At 43.9% G+C, this 27,536-nt stretch overlaps 1 protein-coding gene across 1 annotated transcript in view; it reads right to left on the bottom strand.

Annotated features, from left to right (window-relative positions):
* ADGRF5 (adhesion G protein-coupled receptor F5) overlaps positions 1-27,536 on the bottom strand; it is a 226,538-nt gene that overhangs the window by 25,594 nt on the left and 173,408 nt on the right. The window contains exons 4-10 of the mRNA XM_069728193.1: positions 10,814-10,960; positions 9,285-9,449; positions 4,253-4,356; positions 3,200-3,258; positions 2,750-2,889; positions 1,035-1,244; positions 323-520 (exon numbers count right to left, since the gene is read on the bottom strand). Coding sequence (XP_069584294.1) covers positions 323-520; positions 1,035-1,244; positions 2,750-2,889; positions 3,200-3,258; positions 4,253-4,356; positions 9,285-9,449; positions 10,814-10,960 — 1,023 coding nt within the window. The remainder of the gene's footprint in view (positions 1-322; positions 521-1,034; positions 1,245-2,749; positions 2,890-3,199; positions 3,259-4,252; positions 4,357-9,284; positions 9,450-10,813; positions 10,961-27,536) is intronic.

Genomic DNA, 27,536 nt, shown 5'->3' with positions numbered 1-27,536 from the left:
CGGCTTCTTTATCAATGACCCTTTGTGGCTTACCCTCCTTGTGGAGTGTCAATGGCTGCCTTCTGGACATCTATCAGGTCAGCAGTCTTCCCCATGATTGTGGAGCTACTGACACAGACTAAGGGACCTTTTTAAATGCTTAGGAATGCTTAGGAAGCCTTTACAGTTTTTTTTTGTTAATTATTCTAATTTACTGAGATAATGACTTTTGGGTTTTCATTGGATGTAAGCCATAATCATCAACATTAACAGAAATAATGCCACCACATAGAGCCAAATAATGCCGCCATATGGGCTTATTTATGGGATTTTCAGCACTCACCATCCTTCCCACTTTTAACAGCACATGTCATTTGATAGTCCATACTTATGCCCTGTGTGCAGCACTGGAGCACTGGAATCGCCACGTCGTTACAGCCAATATTCGTGTTCAGAATGGTAACATCCAGCGGCTGAACAGCTATCGTCGTCTCTGCTGGGTAGGAGGTCGAGCCGTTGTCTACTGTGCAGCGATAGGTTCCTACAAGCATCAAAAAGATAAAACCTGGACAATCAGGACGTCCATGTATTTTAGGGAAATGTGTGGCCATGTACAGCGCCAAAGTGCAGCCCAATATCATCAGAATGCAGAGTCAGGGCTGCCAACCGGCCAAACATTCCTGGAGAATCCGTAAAATTGGGACACTTTTTCCCTGTCTGTGATTTTTTAGGAAGCTGTCCAGAAAAGATGAATACATTTGGCAACCTTGAATGGTAACAGCCCTATAAAGCTGGAGAAAGGGGGACATAATGGGGAAGTGTCGGCCCCTCCAGCCTTCTCCCCTCTCAGCACAGTGACCACTGCACAGGTGACAGAGCATGCCCACAACACCTCCTGTAAAAGTCCACATGTCAAGGACAAGCAGAGAGCAGAGGATGCGATGTACTATGGAAACCCTCCAGCCACTTACACCAACTGTGCAGGCACTTGCTGACCTGTCTTAGAGGGGCTCATGTCTGCCCCCCACTAGATATCACAGATGGGGAGCCCTTACCGGCCGTGCTCAGTGATGCACCATTGATGGTCAGGATGGACTGTACGGAGCTGCCGACCACCTGTGCTGTATATAAAGAACTCGGCACGGCTTCTGTGTCGTTGTGATACCAGGAAACATTTGAGAACGAAGTGATGTTCACAGTGCAGGTCAGGAACACGGTGTCTTTAATGAAAATACTGCTGGGGCTGACTGTGATATTACTCTTGTCTGTAGGGATAAACATAAATATATAGGCTTCAGAAAAATATTAGGATTGTCCATATAATAATACATAACAAGTTCAGCCATGTTGTAAATATTCCATCACCTATCCTGTACTTATCCTGAGTTATATCCTGTATTATACCCCAGAGCTGCACTCACTATTCTGCTGGTGCAGTCACAGTGTACATACATTACATTACTGATCCTGAGTTACATCCTGTATTATACCCCAGAGCTGCACTCACTATTCTGCTGGTGCAGTCACTGTGTACATACATTACATTACTGATCCTGAGTTACATCCTGTATTATACTCCAGTGCTGCACTCACTATTCTGCTGGTGCAGTCACTGTGTACATACATTACATTACTGATCCTGAGTTACATCCTGTATTATACTCCAGAGCTGCACTCACTATTCTGATGCTGCAGTCACTGTGTACATATATTACATTACTGATCCTGAGTTACATCCTGTATTATACTCCAGAGCTGCACTCACTATTCTGCTGGTGCAGTCGCTGTGTACATACATTACATTACTGATCCTGAGTTACATCCTGTATTATACTCCAGAGCTGCACTCACTATTCTGCTGGTGGAGTCACTGTGTACATACATTACATTACTGATCCTGAGTTACATCCTGTATTATACTCCAGTGCTGCACTCACTATTCTGCTGGTGCAATCACTGTGTATATACATTACATTACTGATCCTGAGTTACATCCTGTATTATACTCCAGAGCTGCACTCATCACTATTCTGCTGGTGCAGTCACTGTGTACATACATTACATTACTGATCCTGAGTTACCTCCTGTATTATACTCCAGAGCTGCACTCACTATTCTGCTGGTGCAGTCACTGTGTACATACATTATTTTACTGATCCTGAGTTACATCCCGTATTATACTCCAGTGCTGCACTCACTATTCTGCTGGTGCAGTCACTGTGTACATACATTATTTTACTGATCCTGAGTTACCTCCTGTATTATACTCCAGAGCTGCACTCACTATTCTGCTGGTGCAGTCACTGTGTACATACATTACATTACTGATCCTGAGTTACATCCTGTATTATACTCCAGAGCTGCACTCACTTTTTTGCTTTGTACATTTACAGCACTTTCATACCTATATAAAGAATATATGAATTATATAATGTTATTCCTTGCTCTTGAACGCAGACTGCAATAGACATGTTTATCTGTCACAAAAGGGGCCATAGAGAAGTGGATTGTGGGAGTTCAGGGTTATTAGAAATATTTTGAAAACAGCTCTGGATGTGATTGGACAAAACATGTAAAAAGTAAGAACTGACAAACAGCCAATAAAGTAAATTACCGTCATCATTACTCTTTAATGTGGCAGATTAAGTCAGGCCTAATTAGGCTGCAATTCCAGGCACAGCCTGTTACCAATAGTGGTGCTAATTCTGGGCAAAAGTAAAAAAATAATTCTTCTAATTAAAATAAATAGCTTTAAATGAAAATGTCTCACCAGTTATTATAGTTTTTATCACAGGGTCCACACTGTAAGTTGCTGCTAAGCTATTTAGCAGGTTTTGGTTGGCAGTGGTAATGGCAGTAGTAGACGTCGGCTCGGTGACAAGCGTGTAATCTACGACAACACTCCCATTGCTGAAAGTAAGAATAAACAGTCAGACTGTAGAAAAATACAACCATAGCCAAAACACAATTTAAAAAAAAAAACAGCGCCTCCCTTGTCAGTAGGCTGAGCCCGGTATTGCAGCCGAGCCTCATTTTATTAATGGAGCCGAGCTACAATCGCAGGCACAGCCCATGAGTACGTACGGCACGGCCCGATCTTTTTTTTCTAAACCCGTACAACCCTTCTAATTGATGGCAGGGGGAGACGACCTCAGTGTCTGAGAGCTGACAATGAAGGGGTCATCACGGCCATTACGGCCAACAGTAGGACCCCTCTTACCTGAAGTTGGTAACGTTTCCTGATCTGAACCCGCTCAGGCTTTTATAAGCGTTATAAATCTGGAATATAGAAATTAATTCACTTTTCAGAATTTTCACTTTTTTTTATTTCCATTTTCGAATGGATTTTTTCACAAAGAAAAATGTAAAAAATGTCTGCAATATCAATAACCTTAATTCATTATGAGATTATGGGAATAGCAATGCTCCAACCCACATGGGTCTGCATTAGAGCTGTGTACCAAAAACGGCGATCAGAACTATTTACCAAACAGCATCGTTGTTTATTCAAGATACAAAGTACTCTGGAGCGTGGGAAAATGCCAGTTCATTTTCCCACGCTCCACAGTTCAGCGCAGGTCAGGCTGTGAGGGAGCGCAGCTTCAGTGACATCACCGCTATTCACTGAAGCTCCGCTCCCAGCATCTCCTCAATCACCAGTGGTTTTCAGCCGGGGCGGTCGCATCTTGATATATACCCCAGATATGGACTACGGTGTTGGACAGAACTACGGACAGGTATGGTATATTGTTGGTTTATTATTTTATTTCTATTAAAGGAGATGGAGGACGTCGCATGGATTAGGTGCAACAATAAAATGGGAAAACTGTGTTGTGTTTTATTTCATTAAAAGACTTTATTCTGGCTGTGTCTTTATTTAACGTGTACCATCTATAGGATTAGTAATGGGGGTGATTATTGACACCTCTCCATTACTAAGCCGGGCTTGATGTCACCTTACAATACAAAGGCGACATCAACCCCACAACTATTACCTCACTTGCCACCACTACAGGGCATGTGGGAAAAGCGAGGCTAAGTGCCGGAATTGGCACATCTTAGAGATGCGCCTTTTGTGGGGCGGCTGAGAGCTGCATGCTGCAATTTTTTTTCCAGTCCGATCGTGATCCGATTCGAGCTGAAAAAAAAATGCAGATGAAGACACAATCATAGAATAATATCGGTCCGAATTCAATCCGATTTTTTATCGGATAGCATTCGTCCGATTTCATCGCAAGTGGGCATGAGCCCGAACAAGTGCTATGTCCTGTACCTGAGCATCCAGATCCGTCTTATAGGCTTTGTATTTGGTCGATGTGTTGTCCTTGAGATCCGCTGTAAATGTCTCCAGAAGTCGCAGGCTCATGTTTATAGAGACTGTAAGGAAAGAACAAATATGACGTCCTCAGTAAAGACGGAGGAGATATTACTGAGGCGGAAAAGGCGCAAGGTCACGGACAACCAATCACAATCAGTCAGGTACGTATTGTACTTAAAGGGCATTCCCATCTTAATAAGTGATGAACTATACACCATCACTTAAAGGGATTGTCCATCCACCTCTTGTGAACAGTTTTTTTTTCTTTTACTTAAATGTACGTAAATGCCTGTAGGACATTATTGCAAGAGAGCTTGGCTGAGTAGATTACACAAGAAGGAAAACACACAGCAAGTCAGCAGGATCTAGGAGCAACATGGCAGATGTGACAACCTACATGGTGAGCTGCAGCATGTGCTACATGTTCACAGATCGACCAGAAGAAGAATCCAATTTCACCTGTCAGAAGTGTAGACTAGTGGCCCTTTTAGAAGAAAAGGTGCGGGGTCTGGAAGAAAGAATAGCAACTTTGAAACTCATCAAAGAGAATGAAGACTTTCTAGACAGAACAGAAGCATCTCTACTGGTCACAGAAGGTGCAAAAAGTGTCAGAGAACCTCCAAAAGCAGATGAGTGGAAGCATGTGACCAAAAGAAGCAAGAAGACCATGGAGAAATCACCAACCACACAACTGAAGAACCGATATCAAATCTTTGTAGAGGATGAAGATGGCACACCTAAGAATGAAGCAATACCAGCAAGCAAAAAAGAAAAGGGCACACAGCAACAAGTGACAGCAAAAAGTACAGCCAAGAAGCAACGAAGAGTGGTGGTGGTGGGAGACTCACTACTGAGAGGCACAGAAGCAGCCATCTGCAGACCAGACATAACTGCAAGAGAAGTATGCTGCCTTCCAGGTGCGATGATCAAGGATGTGACTGATAGGATACCAAAGCTCTTCAGCTCCAAGGACGTCCACCCATTTCTTCTGATACATGTTGGCACCAATGACACGGCAAGGAAGGACCTACCGACAATCTGCAAGGACTTTGAAGAGTTGGGGAAGAAAGTAAAGGAACTGGATGCACAGGTAGTTTTTTCTTCTATCCTTCCAGTAGACGGGCATGGCACCAGGAGATGGAACAGGATCCTTGATGCAAACAACTGGCTAAGACGATGGTGCAGACAACAAGGATTTGGATTCCTGGACCACGGTGTGAATTACTGGTATGATGGACTCCTCGCCAGAGACGGACTACACCTCAACAAACCTGGGAAACACACATTCGCCAGAAGACTCACTACACTCATCAGGAGGGCGTTAAACTAGAAGAAGAGGGGACGGGAAGAAAAACATTAGACTCGAACAAAGACGACCCAGGAAAACATACTCAGAAGGGAGGTAAGAACATTTCTAAAACAATCCACAGTGAGGAGATTGGAACAAAACAAAATCCTCTAAACTGCATGCTCGCAAACGCCAGAAGCCTGACAAACAAGATGGAAGAACTAGAAGCAGAAATATCTACAGGTAACTTTGACATAGTGGGAATAACCGAGACATGGTTAGATGAAAGCTATGACTGGGCAGTTAACTTACAGGGTTACAGTCTGTTTAGAAAGGATCGTAAAAATCGGAGAGGAGGAGGGGTTTGTCTCTATGTAAAGTCTTGTCTAAAGTCCACTTTAAGGGAGGATATTAGCGAAGGGAATGAGGATGTCGAGTCCATATGGGTTGAAATTCATGGAGGGAAAAATGGTAACAAAATTCTCATTGGGGTCTGTTACAAACCCCCAAATATAACAGAAAGCATGGAAAGTCTACTTCTAAAGCAGATAGATGAAGCTGCAACCCATAATGAGGTCCTGGTTATGGGGGACTTTAACTACCCGGATATTAACTGGGAAACAGAAACCTGTGAAACCCATAAAGGCAACAGGTTTCTGCTAATAACCAAGAAAAATTATCTTTCACAATTGGTGCAGAATCCAACCAGAGGAGCAGCACTTTTAGACCTAATACTATCTAATAGACCTGACAGAATAACAAATCTGCAGGTGGTTGGGCATTTAGGAAATAGCGACCACAATATTGTACAGTTTCACCTGTCTTTCACTAGGGGGACTTGTCAGGGAGTCACAAAAACATTGAACTTTAGGAAGGCAAAGTTTGAACAGCTTAGAGATGCCCTTAATCTGGTAGACTGGGACAATATCCTCAGAAATGAGAATACAGATAATAAATGGGAAATGTTTAAGAACATCCTAAATAGGCAATGTAAGCGGTTTATACCTTGTGTGAATAAAAGGACTAGAAATAGGAAAAACCCAATGTGGCTAAACAAAGAAGTAAGACAGGCAATTAACAGTAAAAAGAAAGCATTTGCACTACTAAAGCAGGATGGCACCATTGAAGCTCTAAAAAACTATAGGGAGAAAAATACTTTATCTAAAAAACTAATTAAAGCTGCCAAAAAGGAAACAGAGAAGCACATTGCTAAGGAGAGTAAAACTAATCCCAAACTGTTCTTCAACTATATCAATAGTAAAAGAATAAAAACTGAAAATGTAGGCCCCTTAAAAAATAGTGAGGAAAGAATGGTTGTAGATGACGAGGAAAAAGCTAACATATTAAACACCTTCTTCTCCACGGTATTCACGGTGGAAAATGAAATGCTAGGTGAAATCCCAAGAAACAATGAAAACCCTATATTAAGGGTCACCAATCTAACCCAAGAAGAGGTGCGAAACCGGCTAAATAAGATTAAAATAGATAAATCTCCGGGTCCGGATGGCATACACCCACGAGTACTAAGAGAACTAAGTAATGTAATAGATAAACCATTATTTCTTATTTTTAGGGACTCTATAGAGACAGGGTCTGTTCCGCAGGATTGGCGCATAGCAAATGTGGTGCCAATATTCAAAAAGGGCTCTAAAAGTGAACCTGGAAATTATAGGCCAGTAAGTCTAACCTCTATTGTTGGTAAAATATTTGAAGGGTTTCTGAGGGATGTTATTCTGGATTATCTCAATGAGAATAACTGTTTAACTCCATATCAGCATGGGTTTATGAGAAATCGCTCCTGTCAAACCAATCTAATCAGTTTTTATGAAGAGGTAAGCTATAGACTGGACCACGGTGAGTCATTGGACGTGGTATATCTCGATTTTTCCAAAGCGTTTGATACCGTGCCGCACAAGAGGTTGGTACACAAAATGAGAATGCTTGGTCTGGGGGAAAATGTGTGTAAATGGGTTAGTAACTGGCTTAGTGATAGAAAGCAGAGGGTGGTTATAAATGGTATAGTCTCTAACTGGGTCGCTGTGACCAGTGGGGTACCGCAGGGGTCAGTATTGGGACCTGTTCTCTTCAACATATTCATTAATGATCTGGTAGAAGGTTTACACAGTAAAATATCGATATTTGCAGATGATACAAAACTATGTAAAGCAGTTAATACAAGAGAAGATAGTATTCTGCTACAGATGGATCTGGATAAGTTGGAAACTTGGGCTGAACGGTGGCAGATGAGATTTAACAATGATAAATGTAAGGTTATACACATGGGAAGAGGGAATCAATATCACCATTACACACTGAACGGGAAACCACTGGGTAAATCTGACAGGGAGAAGGACTTGGGGATCCTAGTTAATGATAAACTTACCTGGAGCAGCCAGTGCCAGGCAGCAGCTGCCAAGGCAAACAGGATCATGGGGTGCATTAAAAGAGGTCTGGATACACATGATGAGAGCATTATACTGCCTCTGTACAAATCCCTAGTTAGACCGCACATGGAGTACTGTGTCCAGTTTTGGGCACCGGTGCTCAGGAAGGATATAATGGAACTAGAGAGAGTACAAAGGAGGGCAACAAAATTAATAAAGGGGATGGGAGAACTACAATACCCAGATAGATTAGCGAAATTAGGATTATTTAGTCTAGAAAAAAGACGACTGAGGGGCGATCTAATAACCATGTATAAGTATATAAGGGGACAATACAAATATCTCGCTGAGGATCTGTTTATACCAAGGAAGGTGACGGGCACAAGGGGGCATTCTTTGCGTCTGGAGGAGAGAAGGTTTTTCCACCAACATAGAAGAGGATTCTTTACTGTTAGGGCAGTGAGAATCTGGAATTGCTTGCCTGAGGAGGTGGTGATGGCGAACTCAGTCGAGGGGTTCAAGAGAGGCCTGGATGTCTTCCTGGAGCAGAACAATATTGTATCATACAATTATTAGGTTCTGTAGAAGGACGTAGATCTGGGTATTTATTATGATGGAATATAGGCTGAACTGGATGGACAAATGTCTTTTTTCGGCCTTACTAACTATGTTACTATGTTACTATGTTACGTATTTGAAGCTAAAAATCATTTTTGCAATTAGGTTTCATTACAAATGTTGCACCGTTTTGGCTTTTACAGACTTTGTTTTGACGCACATTCAACTTAGATGTGGTCTATGGTCATCATCAGCTGAAAGGAGCTCGGGAAAAAAAAAGCCTAATAATTATAAAGCCTCCCATTGGATTGCCAGGACGAGCTCACTGATGGATTCTCGGTTAACTCATTCTGCAGCCAGCAATAGGCACCATGGAGACTATAGAAAGCAAACATTTTTAATTAAACTCAATTGCAAAAGTTATTTTTAGCCTCAAACGCATTCATTTAAGTAAAAAAAAAAAAGTCTTTAAAAAGAGGACAACCCCTTTAATGATGTTTGGGGTATTTGACCTCTGGGAATTGCTATGAAGCCTCTATGTAAATGGAGCAGTGGTGCATTTGTTTGACCGAATCTTTTCAATTCTTTTGGACTATAAGTCCCATACACTTGTAGCCTGTAACCTTGGAGACACATAGTTATGTATGGGAGCTGTATACGCAAAACGGCGGAATATTTTTTAACGAAGGCTAATTAACGGAAGGACAGATTATGGACCAGGGGTCACTGTAGAGGCATCTGAGCGTGGCTTCCTCACCTGGCCTAGGCTGACAGTACTGTGCTGGGATACTTGTGCCATTGATGCAGTTACAGTTGCCTGTGCTGTACCCTGCGCAGGGGTCATAAGATTCACACACAGCGTCGTCCCATATGTAGCCGCTCTCACAGGAACAATGCACATCGCTGCCGGTTTGGTTACAAGCTAGAAGAAACAAAAGAGCAACGATGGTCAGTGAACACTCGCGGGAATATTGTACAGCGCAATGTGCAAGATCCAGACTGTGCTCAGGAGCCCCCTTTTACCATGTAGGAGCCCCCTTTACCATGGGGTCCACAGAATCTGTAGTGATCACCTTTATGGTACTAATCTTCAGTCCAAGATAACAAATTAAAGGCAATCTTATACCTAAAAGCATATATTTTTGGGATTTGGTGCAAATTTTGGATTATTTGTCTTCTACAGCCTCTATGCATCACAATGCACAGCAGATTGCAGAATGAAGTATCTGGGAATTGTAAACCGATTTGTGGCCAAATGAAAGTTGATCATAAATCAGCCTAGAGGAGTTCAGGAGAAGAGAGATAGTGATTGAAGATAACGGATGCCCTGGCTACCTTATTCTGCATTTTGTTATGCACTGTGATGCATAGAGGATGCTGAATATAAAAGATACAAAATTATTAATGAAACATAAATTTAAAGTGAATTTATCATCAATAGGATCAATCGTCCTAAGCCATCTATATGGGCATTCAGGTCATTGATAACTGGATAAAATGATACCTTGATATCTGTGATCCGATGACTTATTCCAGAGAAAAACACATTTTTCTTAATATGTAAATGAGCTGTTAAGATCTATGGGCCGGACATAGATCTCCCTGGGAATCTGCCTCCAGAGCTTATTATAAATGAAAGGGGGTGCCACCGGTGTGAGACATGTAATGACTGACAGTCTGCTCATTTCATCATGTCTCACACAGTTTCTCAGTTGAGATCTATGCCCCGCTCATAGATCTTACCGACTTATTTACATATTAAGAAAAAAGTGGATTTATCTGCAATAAGAGATCGGATCGCAGATATCAAGGTATCATTTTGTTCAGGTTCCTGTGACCTACATGCCCATATAGATGGCTTAGGAGGGAAGATCCTACTGACAGATTCAATGTAAAAATTTTTTTTAGCCAAGAATGCATGCATTTTACCAGTTTCTGAAGTTATTGGCTCCAAAAATAATTAATGTACAAGATTATGCATATTCACCCTTGGTTATTTTTCGTAATGGATGAACCCAAGAACTTTGGGAATACAGCACAGTGTAGACTGTTATACCACCATGTGACCACTAGGTGGCACTGCTGCTTTAGTTTTTCACATATTTTGCAGCTTCTTTCAGATCTTCATTGCCATTCTCAGGTTGTTGCTTTTCCTCTGTGAACTACCTGGAAACTGTCATCAAGTAGGCAGTCTTCTATTTATTCATCTGACGACTTTAATACATTTGCGCCCGACTATAGATGATATTCCTATGACAGTAGATCGCAGGCAGAATGAGTTTTTACCTGTTGTCACCTCGATACTGTTAATTTGGGCATCGCTGACGCCAAGCGGGATGGGAAACGTCTGGTTATTCACCAACTGTTTTATCTGGTTTACAAACGAAGCATCTGGGAAGCTGATCTCGATATCCACCGTGTACTCCGAAATATCTGTGTAATGATAGGGGAAGAGCGGGGTGACATATAACATAATGTGGACAGCGCTGTACATTACACACATATTACACACTGCTACAACGTGGTCGTACCTATAGGGTCGGATAAGGCGAATATGACATTATAGGGTCTTTTTCTAAAGAAAGCCACAATGTTTAAAAAAAAAAAAAATTCTGGACAGCCCCTTTAAGTCTTAGGTATTGATAATGTGCAGGCTCACGTAATTACATGTAGTCACCAGCAGGTGGTGCTATCTAATCACACACAATGTAATTCCTCCTTTTTGGCAGCGCTTAAGACTCTTTAGTTGGAGTTTTGCATAGGACTGCAGGTAAAACTACGTTATCTTATCTGTGTTATGCACAAATATTATAAACAGCGCATGATTCCTTGTTTACACTGGGCAGCGATCGAAATGATCATCGACAATGTAATAGGGATATACAGACCGTTTTTTTTTATTTAAATGCATGTATTTGGGGCTAAAAATACTTTTTGCAATTGGGGTGCATTAAAAATTTTGCACCATTCGACTTTTACACTATTTTTCCCCCTGAGTCAGCAGAGAATCCTTCAGTGAGCTCGTTTTGATGGGGGAGTTTGTACAGTGTCGCTATTAGCTGTCTGTTTTTCCGAGCTCATTTTATTTACGACATCAAAGCTCAGCTCTTGATGTGTTCTGTAGTCAGAGCAGTTCAGAAAAAGACAGATAAAGCGTCACTGATGTATCCTCACTTCTTCCATTCTACAGGCAGCAATGTATAGCAAAGCAAACTAAGACACTGTAAAAGCCAAAGGATGCAATTTTTTTTCCATAAAACTCAATGGCAAAAATAATTTTTAGACAAAAATGCGTGCAATTAATAAAAAAAAAAATGACATTGATGATTCCTTATAACACTGCACCAGAAACTGCACAACTAAGTACCCTAATTACCCTGCCTCATCCAGGACATTCATGATTCCTTATAATACTTTGCACCAGCGGCTGCACAACTAAGTACCCTAATTACCCTCATCCAGGACATTCATAATTAATTATAATACTTTGCATCAGCGGCTGCAGAACTAAGTGCCCTATTTATCCTACATCATCCAGGACATTCTTGATTTCTTATAACACTTTGCAATGGCGGCTGCACAACTAAGTACTAAATGCCTTATCCAGGACATTCATGATTCCTTATAATACTTTGCATCAGCGGCTGCACAACTAAGTGCCCTATTTACCCTACATCATCCAGGACATTCATGATTTCTTATAACACTTTGCACTGGCGGTTGCACAACCAAGTACCCTAATTACCCTGCTTCATCCAGGACATTCATGATTCCTTATAATACTTTGCACCAGCGGTTGCACAACTAAGTACCCTAATTACCCTGTCTCATCCAGGACATTCATGATTCCTTATAATACTTTGCACCAGCGGTTGCACAACTAAGTACCCTAATTACCCTGTCTCATCCAGGACATTCATGATTCCTTATAATACTTTGCACTGGCGGCTGCACAACCAAGTACCCTAATTACCCTGCCTCATCCAGGACATTCATGATTCCTTATAATACTTTGCACCAGCGGTTGCACAACTAAGTACCCTAATTACCCTGTCTCATCCAGGACATTCATGATTCCTTATAATGCTTTGCACTGGCGGCTGCACAACCAAGTACCCTAATTACCCTGCCTCATCCAGGACATTCATGATTCCTTATAATACTTTGCACCAGCGGTTGCACAACTAAGTACCCTAATTACCCTGTCTCATCCAGGACATTCATGATTCCTTATAATACTTTGCACTGGCGGCTGCACAACCAAGTACCCTAATTACCCTGCCTCATCCAGGACATTCATGATTCCTTATAATACTTTGCACCAGCGGTTGCACAACTAAGTACCCTAATTACCCTGTCTCATCCAGGACATTCATGATTCCTTATAATACTTTGCACTGGCGGCTGCACAACCAAGTACCCTAATTACCCTGCCTCATCCAGGACATTCATGATTCCTTATAATACTTTGCACCAGCGGTTGCACAACCAAGTACCCTAATTACCCTGCCTCATCCAGGACATTCATGATCGCCTTTATTAATTTTCCCTGCTTGCTGTCAGTGAATGGAAATGGTCCGACCCCCACACTTCTCACAGCTGAGGGTTTTCTATAAGGGTCTGTGCACACTAAGTATTTTGTACAGAAATATCGGCATCTTTTGGCAGAAATAACGCGGCGTAAAATAGGCACAAATTTTATGGGGGTTTTTTTACATGTGTTTTTGGTGCCGATTTTTCCCCTGCTCATTAATATGGGTGAAATCTGTACCAAAAATGCTGAAAGAATTGATAAATCTGCACCAAATCTACAGGGAAAAAAATAAGCAACGTTTGCATGAGGCTTCAGGATTCTCATTCTGTTTCCTGGAATCAGATAACCCTTCAGGTTTGTGACAAATCTGCATTGAAAAAAACGCAACATGTGCACACAGTCCTAGAGTCCTAGAGTAGATGACAGCCTGCACTGATACATTGTAACAAACAGAAGGAAGGAACTGGATACAATGTAGCAAACCCTCAGCTCTCAGCCCTGTGAATGTGATATAAACCTCCCCAGCAATGGCTTCTCACACTGTCAGCAAGCGGAGATACTACAATACATAGAGATCAGTGGAAAGAACTGTTCCTTATTATTTGCTCGTCTTTTGGGAAGTCTTGAGAATATTGGAGAACGATGAGAGTTATTATTCTTCTGAAATCTCGGAGAGATGATGAGTGCAGCGCTCTCCGGTCAGGCTCAGATTCATTTGCTGTTTTCGTGCACTGCAGTCTGAAGCGGGGGCTGCGGGGGCTTTTATGAGCGCTGCCCCCATCTCTGGTGCCGGGGGGCACACTGTTGCTAACAGCACTATATACACAGACATCATCATCATCGTCGTCAGATTGTATCCTGTGTCGTAGCGCATAGACCTCCACTAAAAGTCCTCTCTTCCAGCTTACCCTGCACTGATGAGGGGCAAAAAACCCGAAACATGAGATGGACGGACGTCTGTTCCTTATGGTTTGGCCAATATCGTCAGTCATATCAAGGCTGGTAGGGTGACATCTTACAATAGGTGGCGCTATAGAGTCAGCTTTCTTCCTCTTGTAAGAGGGCTAATTTGCATGTATTTTTCCCAGAGAGCTTTGCTAGATCTTTTTCATCCCAAAAGACAAAATACTACCCCCCCTCCAGTCCAATATCCAAGGCCTCTCACCAGCCAATCAGATCCCTGCACGAACATGAAATAGCAGCCAGAACATGGGTATATTTTCCTTTTAGAGGAGACTTATAGGGCGGCTTCCTCCAATAGGTGGCACTAGGGAGTCGCTTTTTTCATCCTCCTGCAATAGGGCTAATTTGCATACCTTATCTCATTTGCATACCTTATTTACAAGGGAGACTTTGGCAGCCTCCATAAGGAGAAACTGATCTCCCCAAGACTAATATCCCAAGATTCTCACCCAGTCAAGCAGAACATTACCCTGCACTGATGAGGGGCAAAAAGCCTGAAACAGGGTTCTGCATTTGGAGGTGTCTTCTGTTTGGCTTGGCTGCCATCTGTAAGGACAGGCCGACAGGATCCCTTTAAGTAAAGTTACACTTTAGCTCTGTTGACTTAGAGAGTAGCGTCGCCCCCGGGTGTCTGGATGGTCAGGAGACGCTATAATAACAAGACGCAGATACAATCTGTAACGCCATTGTGTGAGCGCGCCGCTACCGGAACGATCTGACACCGACGTTGCTGCACACAATGCTCGGCCACGGCGCAGCTTTCTGCATGATTTCTAAGGAATGGGATTCCATCGTGCAAAGAAGACGTCAGCAAGAAGAAGACGAAGATGACGACGAGCGCCATTCACTGAGCGCTGATCCTCAGAACTGGTCCGTGCACCTCGGAGGGCAGAAACCAGGCGCAGTCAGGCGTCATCTACCGGCACAGGCAGCCGGATCCCGCACCGAGTGGAGACACAACACCAAATACCGGACACTCATCCTCCTGTGCCATCTATGAGGGTCCCGACACCGGGGGTGGAATGTAAGAACAAGGCAGGAACACTAAAGGAAGGAAAATTGTCACTGATACAGGGGGCTCCACACTGCTGTTATAGGTGGCTCCACAGTGCTGTTATAGGGGCTCCACACTGCTGTTATGGGGGCTCCACACTGCTGTTATAGGGGGCTCCACACTGCTGTTATAGGTGGCTCCACAGTGCTGTTATAGGGGCTCCACACTGCTGTTATAGGGGGCTCCACACTGCTGTTATAGGGGGCTCCACACTGCTGTTATAGGGGGCTCCACACTGCTGTTATAGGGGGCTCCACACTGCTGTTATAGGAGGCTCCACAGTGCTGTTATAGGGGGCTCCACAGTGCTGTTATAGGGGGCTCCACACTGCTGTTATAGGGGGCTCCACACTGCTGTTATAGGGGGCTCCACACTGCTGTTATAGGGGGCTCCACAGTGCTGTAATAGGGGGCTCCACAGTGCTGTTATAGGTGGCTCCACAGTGCTGTTATAGGGGCTCCACACTGCTGTTATAGGGGGCTCCACACTGCTGTTATAGGGGGCTCCACACTGCTGTTATAAGGGGCTCCACACTGCTGTTATAGGGGCTCCACACTGCTGTTATAGGGTGCTCCACACTGCTGTTATAGGGGGCTCCACAGTGCTGTTATAAGGGACTTCACACTGCTGTTATAGGGGGCTCCACACTGCTGTTATAAGGGGCTCCACACTGCTGTTATAGGGGGCTCCACACTGCTGTTATAAGGGGCTCCACACTGCTGTTATAGGGGGCTCCACACTGCTGTTATAGGGGGCTCCACACTACTGTTATAGGGGGCTCCACACTACTGTTATAGGGGGCTCCACACTGCTGTTATAAGGGGGCTCCACAGTGCTGTTATAGGGGGCTCCACAGTGCTGTTATAGGGGGCCCCACACTGCTGTTATAAGGGAGCTCCACAGTGCTGTTATAGGGGGCTCCACACTGCTGTTATAGGGGGCCCCACACTGCTGTTATAGGGGGCTCCACAGTGCTGTTATAGGGGGCTCCACACTGCTATAGGGCGCTCTACACTGCTGTTATAGGGGCTCCACACTGCTGTTATAGGGGGCTCCACAGTGCTGTTATAGGGGACTCCACAGTGCTGTTATAGGGGGCTCCACAGTGCTGTTATAGGGGGCTCCACACTGCTGTTATAGGGGGCTCCACAGTGCTGTTATATGGGCTCCACACTGCTGTTATAGGGGACTCCACAGTGCTGTTATAGGGGGCTCCACACTGCTGTTATAGGTGGCTCCACACTGCTGTTATAGGGGGCTCCACACTGCTGTTATAGGGGGCTCCACAGTGCTGTTATAGGGGGCTCCACACTGCTGTTATAGGGGCTCCACACTGCTGTTATAGGGGGCTCCACAGTGTTGTTATAGGGGGCTCCACATTGCTGTTATAGGGGGCTCCACAGTGCTGTTATAGGGGGCTCCACACTGCTGTTATAGGGGGCTCCACAGTGCTGTTATAGGGGCTCCACACTGCTGTTATAGGGGTCTCCACAGTGCTGTTATAGGGGGCTCCACACTGCTGTTATAGGTGGCTCCACACTGCTGTTATAGGGGGCCCCACACTGCTGTTATAAGGGGGCTCCACAGTGCTGTTATAGGGGGCTCCACAGTGCTGTTATAGGGGGCTCCACACTGCTGTTATAGGGGGCTCCACACTGCTATAGGGCGCTCCACACTGCTGTTATAGGGGCTCCACACTGCTGTTATAGGGGGCTCCACAGTGCTGTTATAGGGGGCTCCACAGTGCTGTTATAGGGGGCTCCACAGTGCTGTTATAGGGGGCTCCACACTGCTGTTATAGGGGGCTCCACAGTGCTGTTATAGGGGCTCCACACTGCTGTTATAGGGGACTCCACAGTGCTGTCATAGGGGGCTCCACACTGCTGTTATAGGTGGCTCCACACTGCTGTTATAGGGGGCTCCACACTGCTGTTATAGGGGGCTTCACACTGCTGTTATAGGGGCTCCACACTACTGTTATAGGGGGCTCCACACTGCTGTTATAAGGGGGCTCCACAGTGCTGTTATAGGGGGCTCCACAGTGCTGTTATAGGGGGCCCCACACTGCTGTTATAGGGGGCTCCACAGTGCTGTTATAGGGGGCTCCACACTGCTATAGGGCGCTCCACACTGCTGTTATAGGGGCTCCACACTGCTGTTATAGGGGGCTCCACAGTGCTGTTATAGGGGGCTCCACAGTGCTGTTATAGGGGGCTCCACACTGCTGTTATAGGGGGCTCCACACTGCTGTTATAGGGGGCTCCACAGTGCTGTTATAGGGGCTCCACACTGCTGTTATAGGGGACTCCACAGTGCTGTTATAGGGGGCTCCACACTGCTGTTATAGGGGTCTCCACAGTGCTGTTATAGGTGGCTCCACACTGCTGTTATAGGGGGCTCCACACTGCTGTTATAGGGGGCTTCACACTGCTGTTATAGGGGCTCCACACTGCTGTTATAGGGGGCTCCACAGTGCTGTTATAGGGGGCTCTACACTGCTGTTATAGGGGGCTCCACACTGCTGTTATAGGGGGCTCCACAGTGCTGTTATAGGGGGCTCCACACTGCTGTTATAAGGGGCTCCACAGTGCTGTTATAGGGGCTCCACAGTGCTGTTATAGGGGGCTTCACACTGCTTTTATAGGGGGCTCCACACTGCTGTTATAGGGGGCTCCACACTGCTGTTATTGGGGGCTTCACACTGCTGTTATAGGGGGCTCCACACTGCTGTTATAGGGGGCTCCACACTGCTGTTATAGGGGGCTCCACACTGCTGTTATAGGGGCTCCACAGTGCTGTTATAGGGGGCTTCACACTGCTGTTATAGGGGGCTCCACACTGCTGTTATAGGGGGCTCCACACTGCTGTTATTGGGGGCTCCACACTGCTGTTAGAGGGGGCTCCACACTGCTGTTATAGGGGGCTCCACACTGCTCTTATAGGGGGCTCCAGACTACTGTTATAGGGGGCTCCAGACTACTGTTATAGGGGGCTCCAGACTGCTGCTAAAGGGGGCTCCAGACTGCTGTTATAGGGGATATCCACAGTGCTGTTATAGGGGGCTCCACAGTGCTGTTATTAGGGGCTCCACAGTGCTGTTATAGGGGCTCCACACTACTGTTATAGGGGGCTCCACACTACTGTTGTAGGGGGCTCCAGACTACTGTTATAGGGGATATCCACAGTGCTGTTATAGGGGGCTCCAGACTGCTGTTAGAGGGGGCTCCACAGTGCTGTTATAGGGGGCTCCAGACTACACATACAGACTGCTGTTAGAGGGGGCTGCACACTGCACATCCAGACAGCTTTTGTAGGGTGTCTGTAATGTATAATGTGGAGCTCATCCTCCTCCTCTTGGTTTTCTGTGCTGCCTTGTATATCTATCACTTACACTATTGTAGACATTACATGCAGTGAATCATCTTTATGAAAATAAATCTTAGTGAATGCTATCCTTGTCTACAAGATATTTTGTTTTTGGTTAATGGAACTACTCCAAGAAGATCGGCAAGGAAGTGCCACAATAAAACAACCCTTAGTGAATTATATATTTGTGTAGATGAGGAAGTCGTGTTTGGAGACAAAGCGCCGAGTATCAGTGGTAATAGATAAACTCCAATACAATTGAGCAATTGTGCGATTGTATTAGTGACATGACGCACCTGACTTCACTCTGTAACGTTGGGATCACACAGTGTCTTTTTATATATAGTTGTAGGTGGGAAGAATACATGGAGGGACACACTGCAACTCACACCTAACTATCTGCAGTGCCTTGAAAAACTATTCATTCCCTGTGAACTGTTCCACATTTTTTCCCAATACACCCACAAACTTAAATGTATTTGATTGAGTGGACGGCCATGTCATGGTAGATTTGCAGTTGTGCCATACTCCTTCCATTTTTGGATGATGGATTGAACAGTGCTCCGTGAGATGTTCACAACTTGGTCTATTTTTTATATCCTAACCCTGCGTTAGTCTTCTCCACAACTTTATCCCTGACCTGTCTAGTGTGTTCCTTGGTTTTCATAATGGGACCTTCACTGAACAGCTGTTGTTATACTGAGAATAAATCACAACACAGTTCAATTGAATTTACTAATTATGTGACTTCTGGAGGCAATTGGCCAGTCAAGATTTTATTTAGGGAGATCAGACTACAGCAGACTGAATACAAATGTACTTCACAATTTTCATACTTATATTTTTAAAATAATTAGAAAACCATGTATTATTTCCTTTACACTTCACAAATACTTGCCACTTTGTGTTGGTATATCACATAAAATCCCCATAAAACACTGTATATACTCGAGTATAAGCTGAGATTTTCAGCCCACTTTTTTGGGCTGAAAGTAACCCTCTCGGCTTATACTCGAGTCATACCCAGGAGTCGGCAGGGGAGGGGGAGCGGAGATGTGTAATAATACTCACCTGCTCCTGGCATGGTGCGGTCCCTGCACTTCTTTTCCCCAGCGCCAGCAGCTTCTTCCTGTAGTGAGTGGTCACATGGTACCGCTCATTACAGTAATGAATATGGACCCGACTCCACTCCCATAGGGGTGGAGCCGCATATTCATTACTGTAATGAGCAGTACCATGTGACCGCTCACTACAGGAAGAAGCTGCCGGTGTCGGGGAACAGACGTGCAGGGACTGCACCACACCAGGAGCAGGTAAGTATGATGGGGGCAGTGTGCGATATTCACCTGCTCCCCGTTCCACCGTTGGCACCACTGCATCTTCCGTGTCCTCTGCAGTGACGCGCGGGTCAGAGGTGAGTATAGCAAGTGCCGAGGGCCTGAGCGACAAGAGGTGAGTATGTGATTTTTTATTTTTTTAATTGCAGCAACAGCATATGGGGCAAATGTCTGTATGGAGCATCTTATGGGGCCATGTGCAGCATTATATGGGGCAAATATCTGTATGGGGCCATGTGCAGCATTATATGGGGCAAATATCTGTATGGGGCATCTTATGGGGCCATGTGCAGCATTATATGGGGCAAATATATGTATGGGGCCATGTGCAGCATTAAATGGGGCAAATATCTGTATGGAGCATCTTATGGAGCCATGTGCAGCATTATATGGGGCAAATATCTCTATGGAGCATCTTATGGGGCCATAATCCACATTTGTGCAGCATTATATGGGGCATATTTTAATATGGAGCAGCTTATGGGGCCATCATAAACTGTATGGAGCATTATATGGGGCGTATTTTGTATGGAGCATCTTATGGGCCCATCATGATTTGTATGGAGCATTATATGGGGCTCCTGATTCAATATGGATATTCAAAAACACTTAACCTACTGATGTCTCAATTAATTTTACTTTTATTGGTATCTATTTTTATTTTTGACATTTACCGGTAGCTGCTGCATTTTCCACCCTAGGCTTATACTCGAGTCATTAAGTTTTCCCAGTTTTTTGTGGCAAAATTAGGGGGGTTGGCTTATACTCGGGTCGGCTTATACTCGAGTATATACGGTACATATACAGTGGTTTGCAAAACTATTCACCCCCTTGACTTTTATCTATTACAACCTGTGTTGAAATATTTTAGTAATCCAATTTGTGAGTGATGTTTCAGCACTAAATAGTCTGAAGTTGATGAAGTGAGAAAATATAGGGATACATTTCATTTGTGAGATCAAATAACTAAAAATTGGCATGTGCTTATGTATTCATCCCTTTTGCTATGAAGCCCCTAAAATATTCTGGAGCAAAGAATTTTTCTCATAAGTCCTATGCTTAGTGACCGGATGTCCAGCTGTGTGCAATATCTGTGTCAAGTATCTGTCAGTATATACACTTTACCTTTCCTGAAAGGCCACAGAGGCTAAAACACTACTAACAAGAGGCACCACTAACAAAACACCATGAAGACCAAGGAGATCTCCAAGCAACACCATGAAGACCAACGAGATCTCCAAACAACACCATGAAGACCAAGGAGATCTCCAAAAAACACCATGAAGACCAAGGAGATCTCCAAGCAACACCATGAAGACCAAGGAGATCTCCAAACAACGCCATGAAGACCAAGGAGATCTCCAAGCAACACCATGAAGACCAAGGAGATCTCCAAACAACACCATGAAGACCAAGGAGATCTCCAAGCAACACCATGAAGACCAAGGAGATCTCCAAACAACACCATGAAGACCAAGGAGATGTCCAAGCAACACCATGAAGACCAACGAGATCTCCAAGCAACACCATGAAGACGAAGGAGATCTCCAAGCAACACCATGAAGACCAAGGAGATCTCCAAACAACACCATGAAAACCAAGGAGATCTCCAAACAACAGCACGAAGATCAAGGAAATCTGCAAACAAGTCAGGGACAAAGTTGTTGAGAAGTACAAGTCAGGGTTGAAATGTAAAAAAAATATCCCAATCTCCCCTGGAGCGCCAACAAATCCATTATCATCAAATGGAAAGAACATGGTACCACAACAAACCTGCCAAGTGAGGGCCACCCACCGAAACTCTCAGCGCTGACAGGGAGGGCATTAATCAGAGAGGCAGCACAGAGACCAAAGGTAACCCTGGAGGAGCTGCAGAATTCCTAAGTAGAGACTGGAGTATCTGTCCATACAACCATAATAAGCCATACACACCTTAAAGGAGAGTGGGCAGAAAAAAGTCTTATTTACACACAAAAATTTTAAGGCTAATTTTGAGTTTGCCAATAGACATGTGAGAGATTCCCCAAATGTATGGAAGGAGGTGCTGTTTTCAGATGAGACCAAAATTGAACTTTATGGCCACCTATGTAAACGCTATGTCTGACACCAAACTGACACAGTTCATCACCCCAAGAACACCATCCCCACAGTGAAACATGGTGGTTGCAGCATTATGGTGTGAGGATGTTTTTTGGCAGCAGGGCCAGGGAAAATGCTCCTAGTCAGACATAGTAACATAGTAACATAGTAACATAGTTAGTAAGGCCGAAAAAAGACATTTGTCCATCCAGTTCAGCCTATATTCCATCATAATAAATACCCAGATCTACGTCCTTCTACAGAACCTAATAATTGTATGATACAATATTGTTCTGCTCCAGGAAGACATCCAGGCCTCTCTTGAACCCCTCGACTGAGTTCGCCATCACCACCTCCTCAGGCAAGCAATTCCAGATTCTCACTGCCCTAACAGTAAAGAATCCTCTTCTATGTTGGTGGAAAAACCTTCTCTCCTCCAGACGCAAAGAATGCCCCCTTGTGCCCATCACCTTCCTTGGTATAAACAGATCCTCAGCGAGATATTTGTATTGTCCCCTTATATACTTATGCATGGTTATTAGATCGCCCCTCAGTCGTCTTTTTTCTAGACTAAATAATCCTAATTTCGCTAATCTATCTGGGTATTGTAGTTCTCCCATCCCCTTTATTAATTTTGTTGCCCTCCTTTGTACTCTCTCTAGTTCCATTATATCCTTCCTGAGCACCGGTGCCCAAAACTGGACACAGTACTCCATGTGCGGTCTAACCAGGGATTTGTACAGAGGCAGTATAATGCTCTCATCATGTGTATCCAGACCTCTTTTAATGCACCCCATGATCCTGTTTGCCTTGGCAGCTGCTGCCTGGCACTGGCTGCTCCAGGTAAGTTTATCATTAACTAGGATCCCCAAGTCCTTCTCCCTGTCAGATTTACCCAGTGGTTTCCCGTTCAGTGTGTAATGGTGATATTGATTCCCTCTTCCCATGTGTATAACCTTACATTTATCATTGTTAAACCTCATCTGCCACCTTTCAGCCCAAGTTTCCAACTTATCCAGATCCATCTGTAGCAGAATACTATCTTCTCTTGTATTAACTGCTTTACATAGTTTTGTATCATCTGCAAATATCGATATTTTACTGTGTAAACCTTCTACCAGATCATTAATGAATATGTTGAAGAGAACAGGTCCCAATACTGACCCCTGCGGTACCCCACTGGTCACAGCGACCCAGTTAGAGACTATACCATTTATAACCACCCTCTGCTTTCTATCACTAAGCCAGTTACTAACCCATTTACACACATTTTCCCCCAGACCAAGCATTCTCATTTTGTGTACCAACCTCTTGTGCGGCACGGTATCAAACGCTTTGGAAAAATCGAGATATACCACGTCCAATGACTCACCGTGGTCCAGCCTATAGCTTACCTCTTCATAAAAACTGATTAGATTGGTTTGACAGGAGCGATTTCTCATAAACCCATGCTGATATGGAGTTACACAGTTATTCTCATTGAGATAATCCAGAATAACATCCCTCAGAAACCCTTCAAATATTTTACCAACAATAGAGGTTAGACTTACTGGCCTATAATTTCCAGGTTCACTTTTAGAGCCCTTTTTGAATATTGGCACCACATTTGCTATGCGCCAGTCCTGCGGAACAGACCCTGTCGCTATAGAGTCACTAAAAATAAGAAATAATGGTTTATCTATTACATTACTTAGTTCTCTTAGTACTCGTGGGTGTATGCCATCCGGACCCGGAGATTTATCTATTTTAATCTTATTTAGCCGGTTTCGCACCTCTTCTTGGGTTAGATTGGTGACCCTTAATATAGGGTTTTCATTGTTTCTTGGGATTTCACCTAGCATTTCATTTTCCACCGTGAATACCGTGGAGAAGAAGGTGTTTAATATGTTAGCTTTTTCCTCGTCATCTACAACCATTCTTTCCTCACTATTTTTTAAGGGGCCTACATTTTCAGTTTTTATTCTTTTACTATTGATATAGTTGAAGAACAGTTTGGGATTAGTTTTACTCTCCTTAGCAATGTGCTTCTCTGTTTCCTTTTTGGCAGCTTTAATTAGTTTTTTAGATAAAGTATTTTTCTCCCTATAGTTTTTTAGAGCTTCAATGGTGCCATCCTGCTTTAGTAGTGCAAATGCTTTCTTTTTACTGTTAATTGCCTGTCTTACTTCTTTGTTTAGCCACATTGGGTTTTTCCTATTTCTAGTCCTTTTATTCCCACAAGGTATAAACCGCTTACACTGCCTATTTAGGATGTTCTTAAACATTTCCCATTTATTATCTGTATTCTTATTTCTGAGGATATTGTCCCAGTCTACCAGATTAAGGGCATCTCTAAGCTGGTCAAACTTTGCCTTCCTAAAGTTCAATGTTTTTGTGACTCCCTGACAAGTCCCCCTAGTGAAAGACAGGTGAAACTGCACAATATTGTGGTCGCTATTTCCTAAATGCCCAACCACCTGCAGATTTGTTATTCTGTCAGGTCTATTAGATAGTATTAGGTCTAAAAGTGCTGCTCCTCTGGTTGGACATGAAGATTGCTGTTCATCAGAGGAAACCATTTAAGGAGCTGGAGCAGTTTTGCCTTGAGAAATGGGCAAAAATCCCTGTGGCAAGATGTGGAAAGCTCATAGAGACTTATTCAAAGTGACTTGCAGCTGTAATTACTGCAAGAGGAAGAGGCTCTACAAAGTACTGACTTTAGGGGGGTAATAGTTATGTACACTGAAGTTTTCTGTTATTTTGTCCTATTTGTTGTTTGCTTCACCATAAAAATGAAACCAAATGTTCACAATTGTAGGCATGTTCTGTACATGAACTGATGCAAACCCTCAAAAAAACAGTGAAATTCCAGGTTATGAGGTAGAAAAACACTAAAAGTGCCAAGGGGGCTGAATACTTTCACAATCCACTGTGTGTGGATGTAATGTGAAAAAGGATGGATTTATCTATCTATTCATTTGTCTCCTTGCAGTATCCTCCTGGACACCCTTACCCCTGCATACTGTGACTATAAAGAGCAATGATCACCCTGATATAACATCTTTTACTGTGTTGTGCTCCTGTAAACTGCAGTTCATGATTATTTTACTTTTTATGTAGAGAGTTAAGCAAAATCGACTGAATATAGAACATAAAGCGCATAAAGACCTGGCCATAAAGGTGTAATAAACCATGGAATCGGGAGCCAGCCTAGCATTGGACGTGTGCGCCAGTCAACACTTCCACCTGTCATCTCTCACCCCACCACCTCTTTCCCTACAACACCCAGCGCCTCTATGTCTCGCTTGAATTGTCCGTCCAGCCTCTCACATTGCCATAAACAGCACAACCTCCATGTCCCACACATAAATTGTGCCCTCCAAAAGTCCCTTATGGTGGGACTGGTGGTCCGCAGCAGGTTTTCCACAATTGTTTTCTTGCATATTGCTACAATTATTTTGTTCACAAGCCTTCCAGGACCTGCAGAAGAGAGCATCCCTCACCCAGCTATGTTCTAGGACTACTACCATCCATCTAGGTCAAAGAATCATCCGAGTTGTCGAAGGTCTCCTGGTGACCTCCAACACTAGCCTGCAACTTGCATAGTTATTTGGTGATCTTCTCCTTCCTTTCCTCTGTCTGATATTTGCAACAACTCAGTTACAGAACAGTTTGGATTATTCTTGGTCTTTATGACCTTTTTTTCTTATCTGTCTCTGGCGACACTTTCAGTTGTTGTCTAATTTTGCTAGACCCTCATTGAGAAACAGCTTAGCTCTGTGGCCACCAGATCAGAGCCTTGAGAACCTCTTACGACCTTTGGAAACTTCGGTGCCACTTCTGACTCAAGAACCCTGTGATGCCATTCCATTGCATGACGTTGCATTGGGACTACTGATCAAGAACAACACAGATAGTGAGTGGTCCTCAGGACTCGGGTCCAGGAGCCTCGGACTACCGACATAACTGATATACTAGAGTCCTGTGAATCTCTTTGCTCAACTCTAATTAGCGGCATCCAACTTTGAAACAGTTAAAGATTGTGCTCCTGTTATGATCCGGTGACCTTGGAGCAGCATGAAAACTTTCACTGGAGTAGGTGGTAACTATACTGACCGCAAATCCTGATCTTAACACCGCAACTAGAAGTAGCCATGGGGTGTACCTAACAAGCCCTAGACACCTCGTCACAGCCGGAGGACTAAATACCCCTAAAGATGGAAATAGAAATACTATCTTGCCTCAAAGCAGAACCCCAAAGGATAGGCAGCCCCCCACAAAAATTGGCTGTGAGTAGGAGAGGAAAGACACACACAGTCAGAAAACAGGATTTAGCACAAGAGGCAGCTCTAGCTAAAATAGGAAAGGATAGGACAGAGTTCTGTGCGGTCAGTATTAAAACCCTTCCAAAAATATCCACAGCAGATTATACAAAAATTCCTCCATCTAACTAAAGACGTGGAACGTATATCTGCAACTCCAGAGACTACTAAACTCAGAGCAGGAATACAATCAAAAACAAGCACACAGCTTGTGTGCCATAGAAAACAAAACAGACACTTATCTTTGCTGAATTGGCAGCTAAGCAGGAGAAGCCAGACAAAGATCCAATACTTCCCAAGAACCATTGACAACCGGCAAGGACTAATGAGTCCTGCAAACCTAAATACTCCAGTCAGAACTGCAATCAGCAGATACACCTGTCCAGGACTGCAGCCCAGAGACAACTGCATTACCACCTACAACCACCGGAGGGAGCCCAAAAGCAGAATTCTCAACAGGCTCCGTGCCCTAGTCTGTTTTTGGTCTGCACCCTACCTGGATAACTTTCAGGACTTCAGCATCCCTGCCCAGGTATCAACTGCACCTAACAGGTAACTGTAGAAGAGAGTACTTGCGTCTTGTCAAGGGGAGAATACGTTTTTAATTTTTTCTGGGTTGCAAAGTTGGCAATTTTAATTGTGTATTGAACATTTGAACGAGACCTATCACTTGCTCAAAAAATTGAGTTAAATACCATGTAAAAATATCTGAGCTCCCCTGATTCTGCTGCTTCTTTCCATTTTACTCTGCATCGCTCCATTGCGGAGATATCCGCATTTGTTTCTTTTGGAGTGCATTATGTGAAATCTCTGCTCTGCGGTTCATCTGGGTTTTCTTCAGAGTCTTCTTTGTGGGTGTGCACTTGCAGCCCTCCTTCTCAGATGCTGCCAATCATATCTCAGCAGCATCTGAGACTGTTAACTATTAAATAAGGTACCCGGCTATGATTGGCAGTATCTGAAAGGGAGGAGTTATAATAATCATAATAATAATAATCTTTATTTTTAAATAGCGCTAACATATTCCACAGTGCTCACAATCTAGAATCCCTATCAGTATGTCTTTGGAATGTGGGAGGAAACCGGAGTGCCCGGAGGAAACCCACGCAAACATGGAGAGAACATACAAACTCTTTGCAGATGTTGTCCTGGGTGGGATTAGAACCCAGGACCCCAGCACTGCAAGGCTGCAGTGCTAACCACTGCGCCACCGTGCTGCCCATGTTATAGCACACGCCCACATTGAAGACCATGACGAAATGACCAGTTGAGCTTCAAGCAGAGATTTCACACACTGCACTCCAAAAGCAGCAAAAGTGAATATCTTTGAAATGGAGCGACGCAGCGCAAAACGGAAAAGTGCAACAGAATCAGA

This window comes from Ranitomeya imitator, chromosome 5, assembly GCF_032444005.1.
Source record: "Ranitomeya imitator isolate aRanImi1 chromosome 5, aRanImi1.pri, whole genome shotgun sequence".
NCBI lineage: Eukaryota > Metazoa > Chordata > Amphibia > Anura > Dendrobatidae > Ranitomeya > Ranitomeya imitator.
The sequence above is the reverse complement of the archived record's forward strand: the minus strand, read 5'-3'. Positions and strand labels throughout refer to the sequence as shown.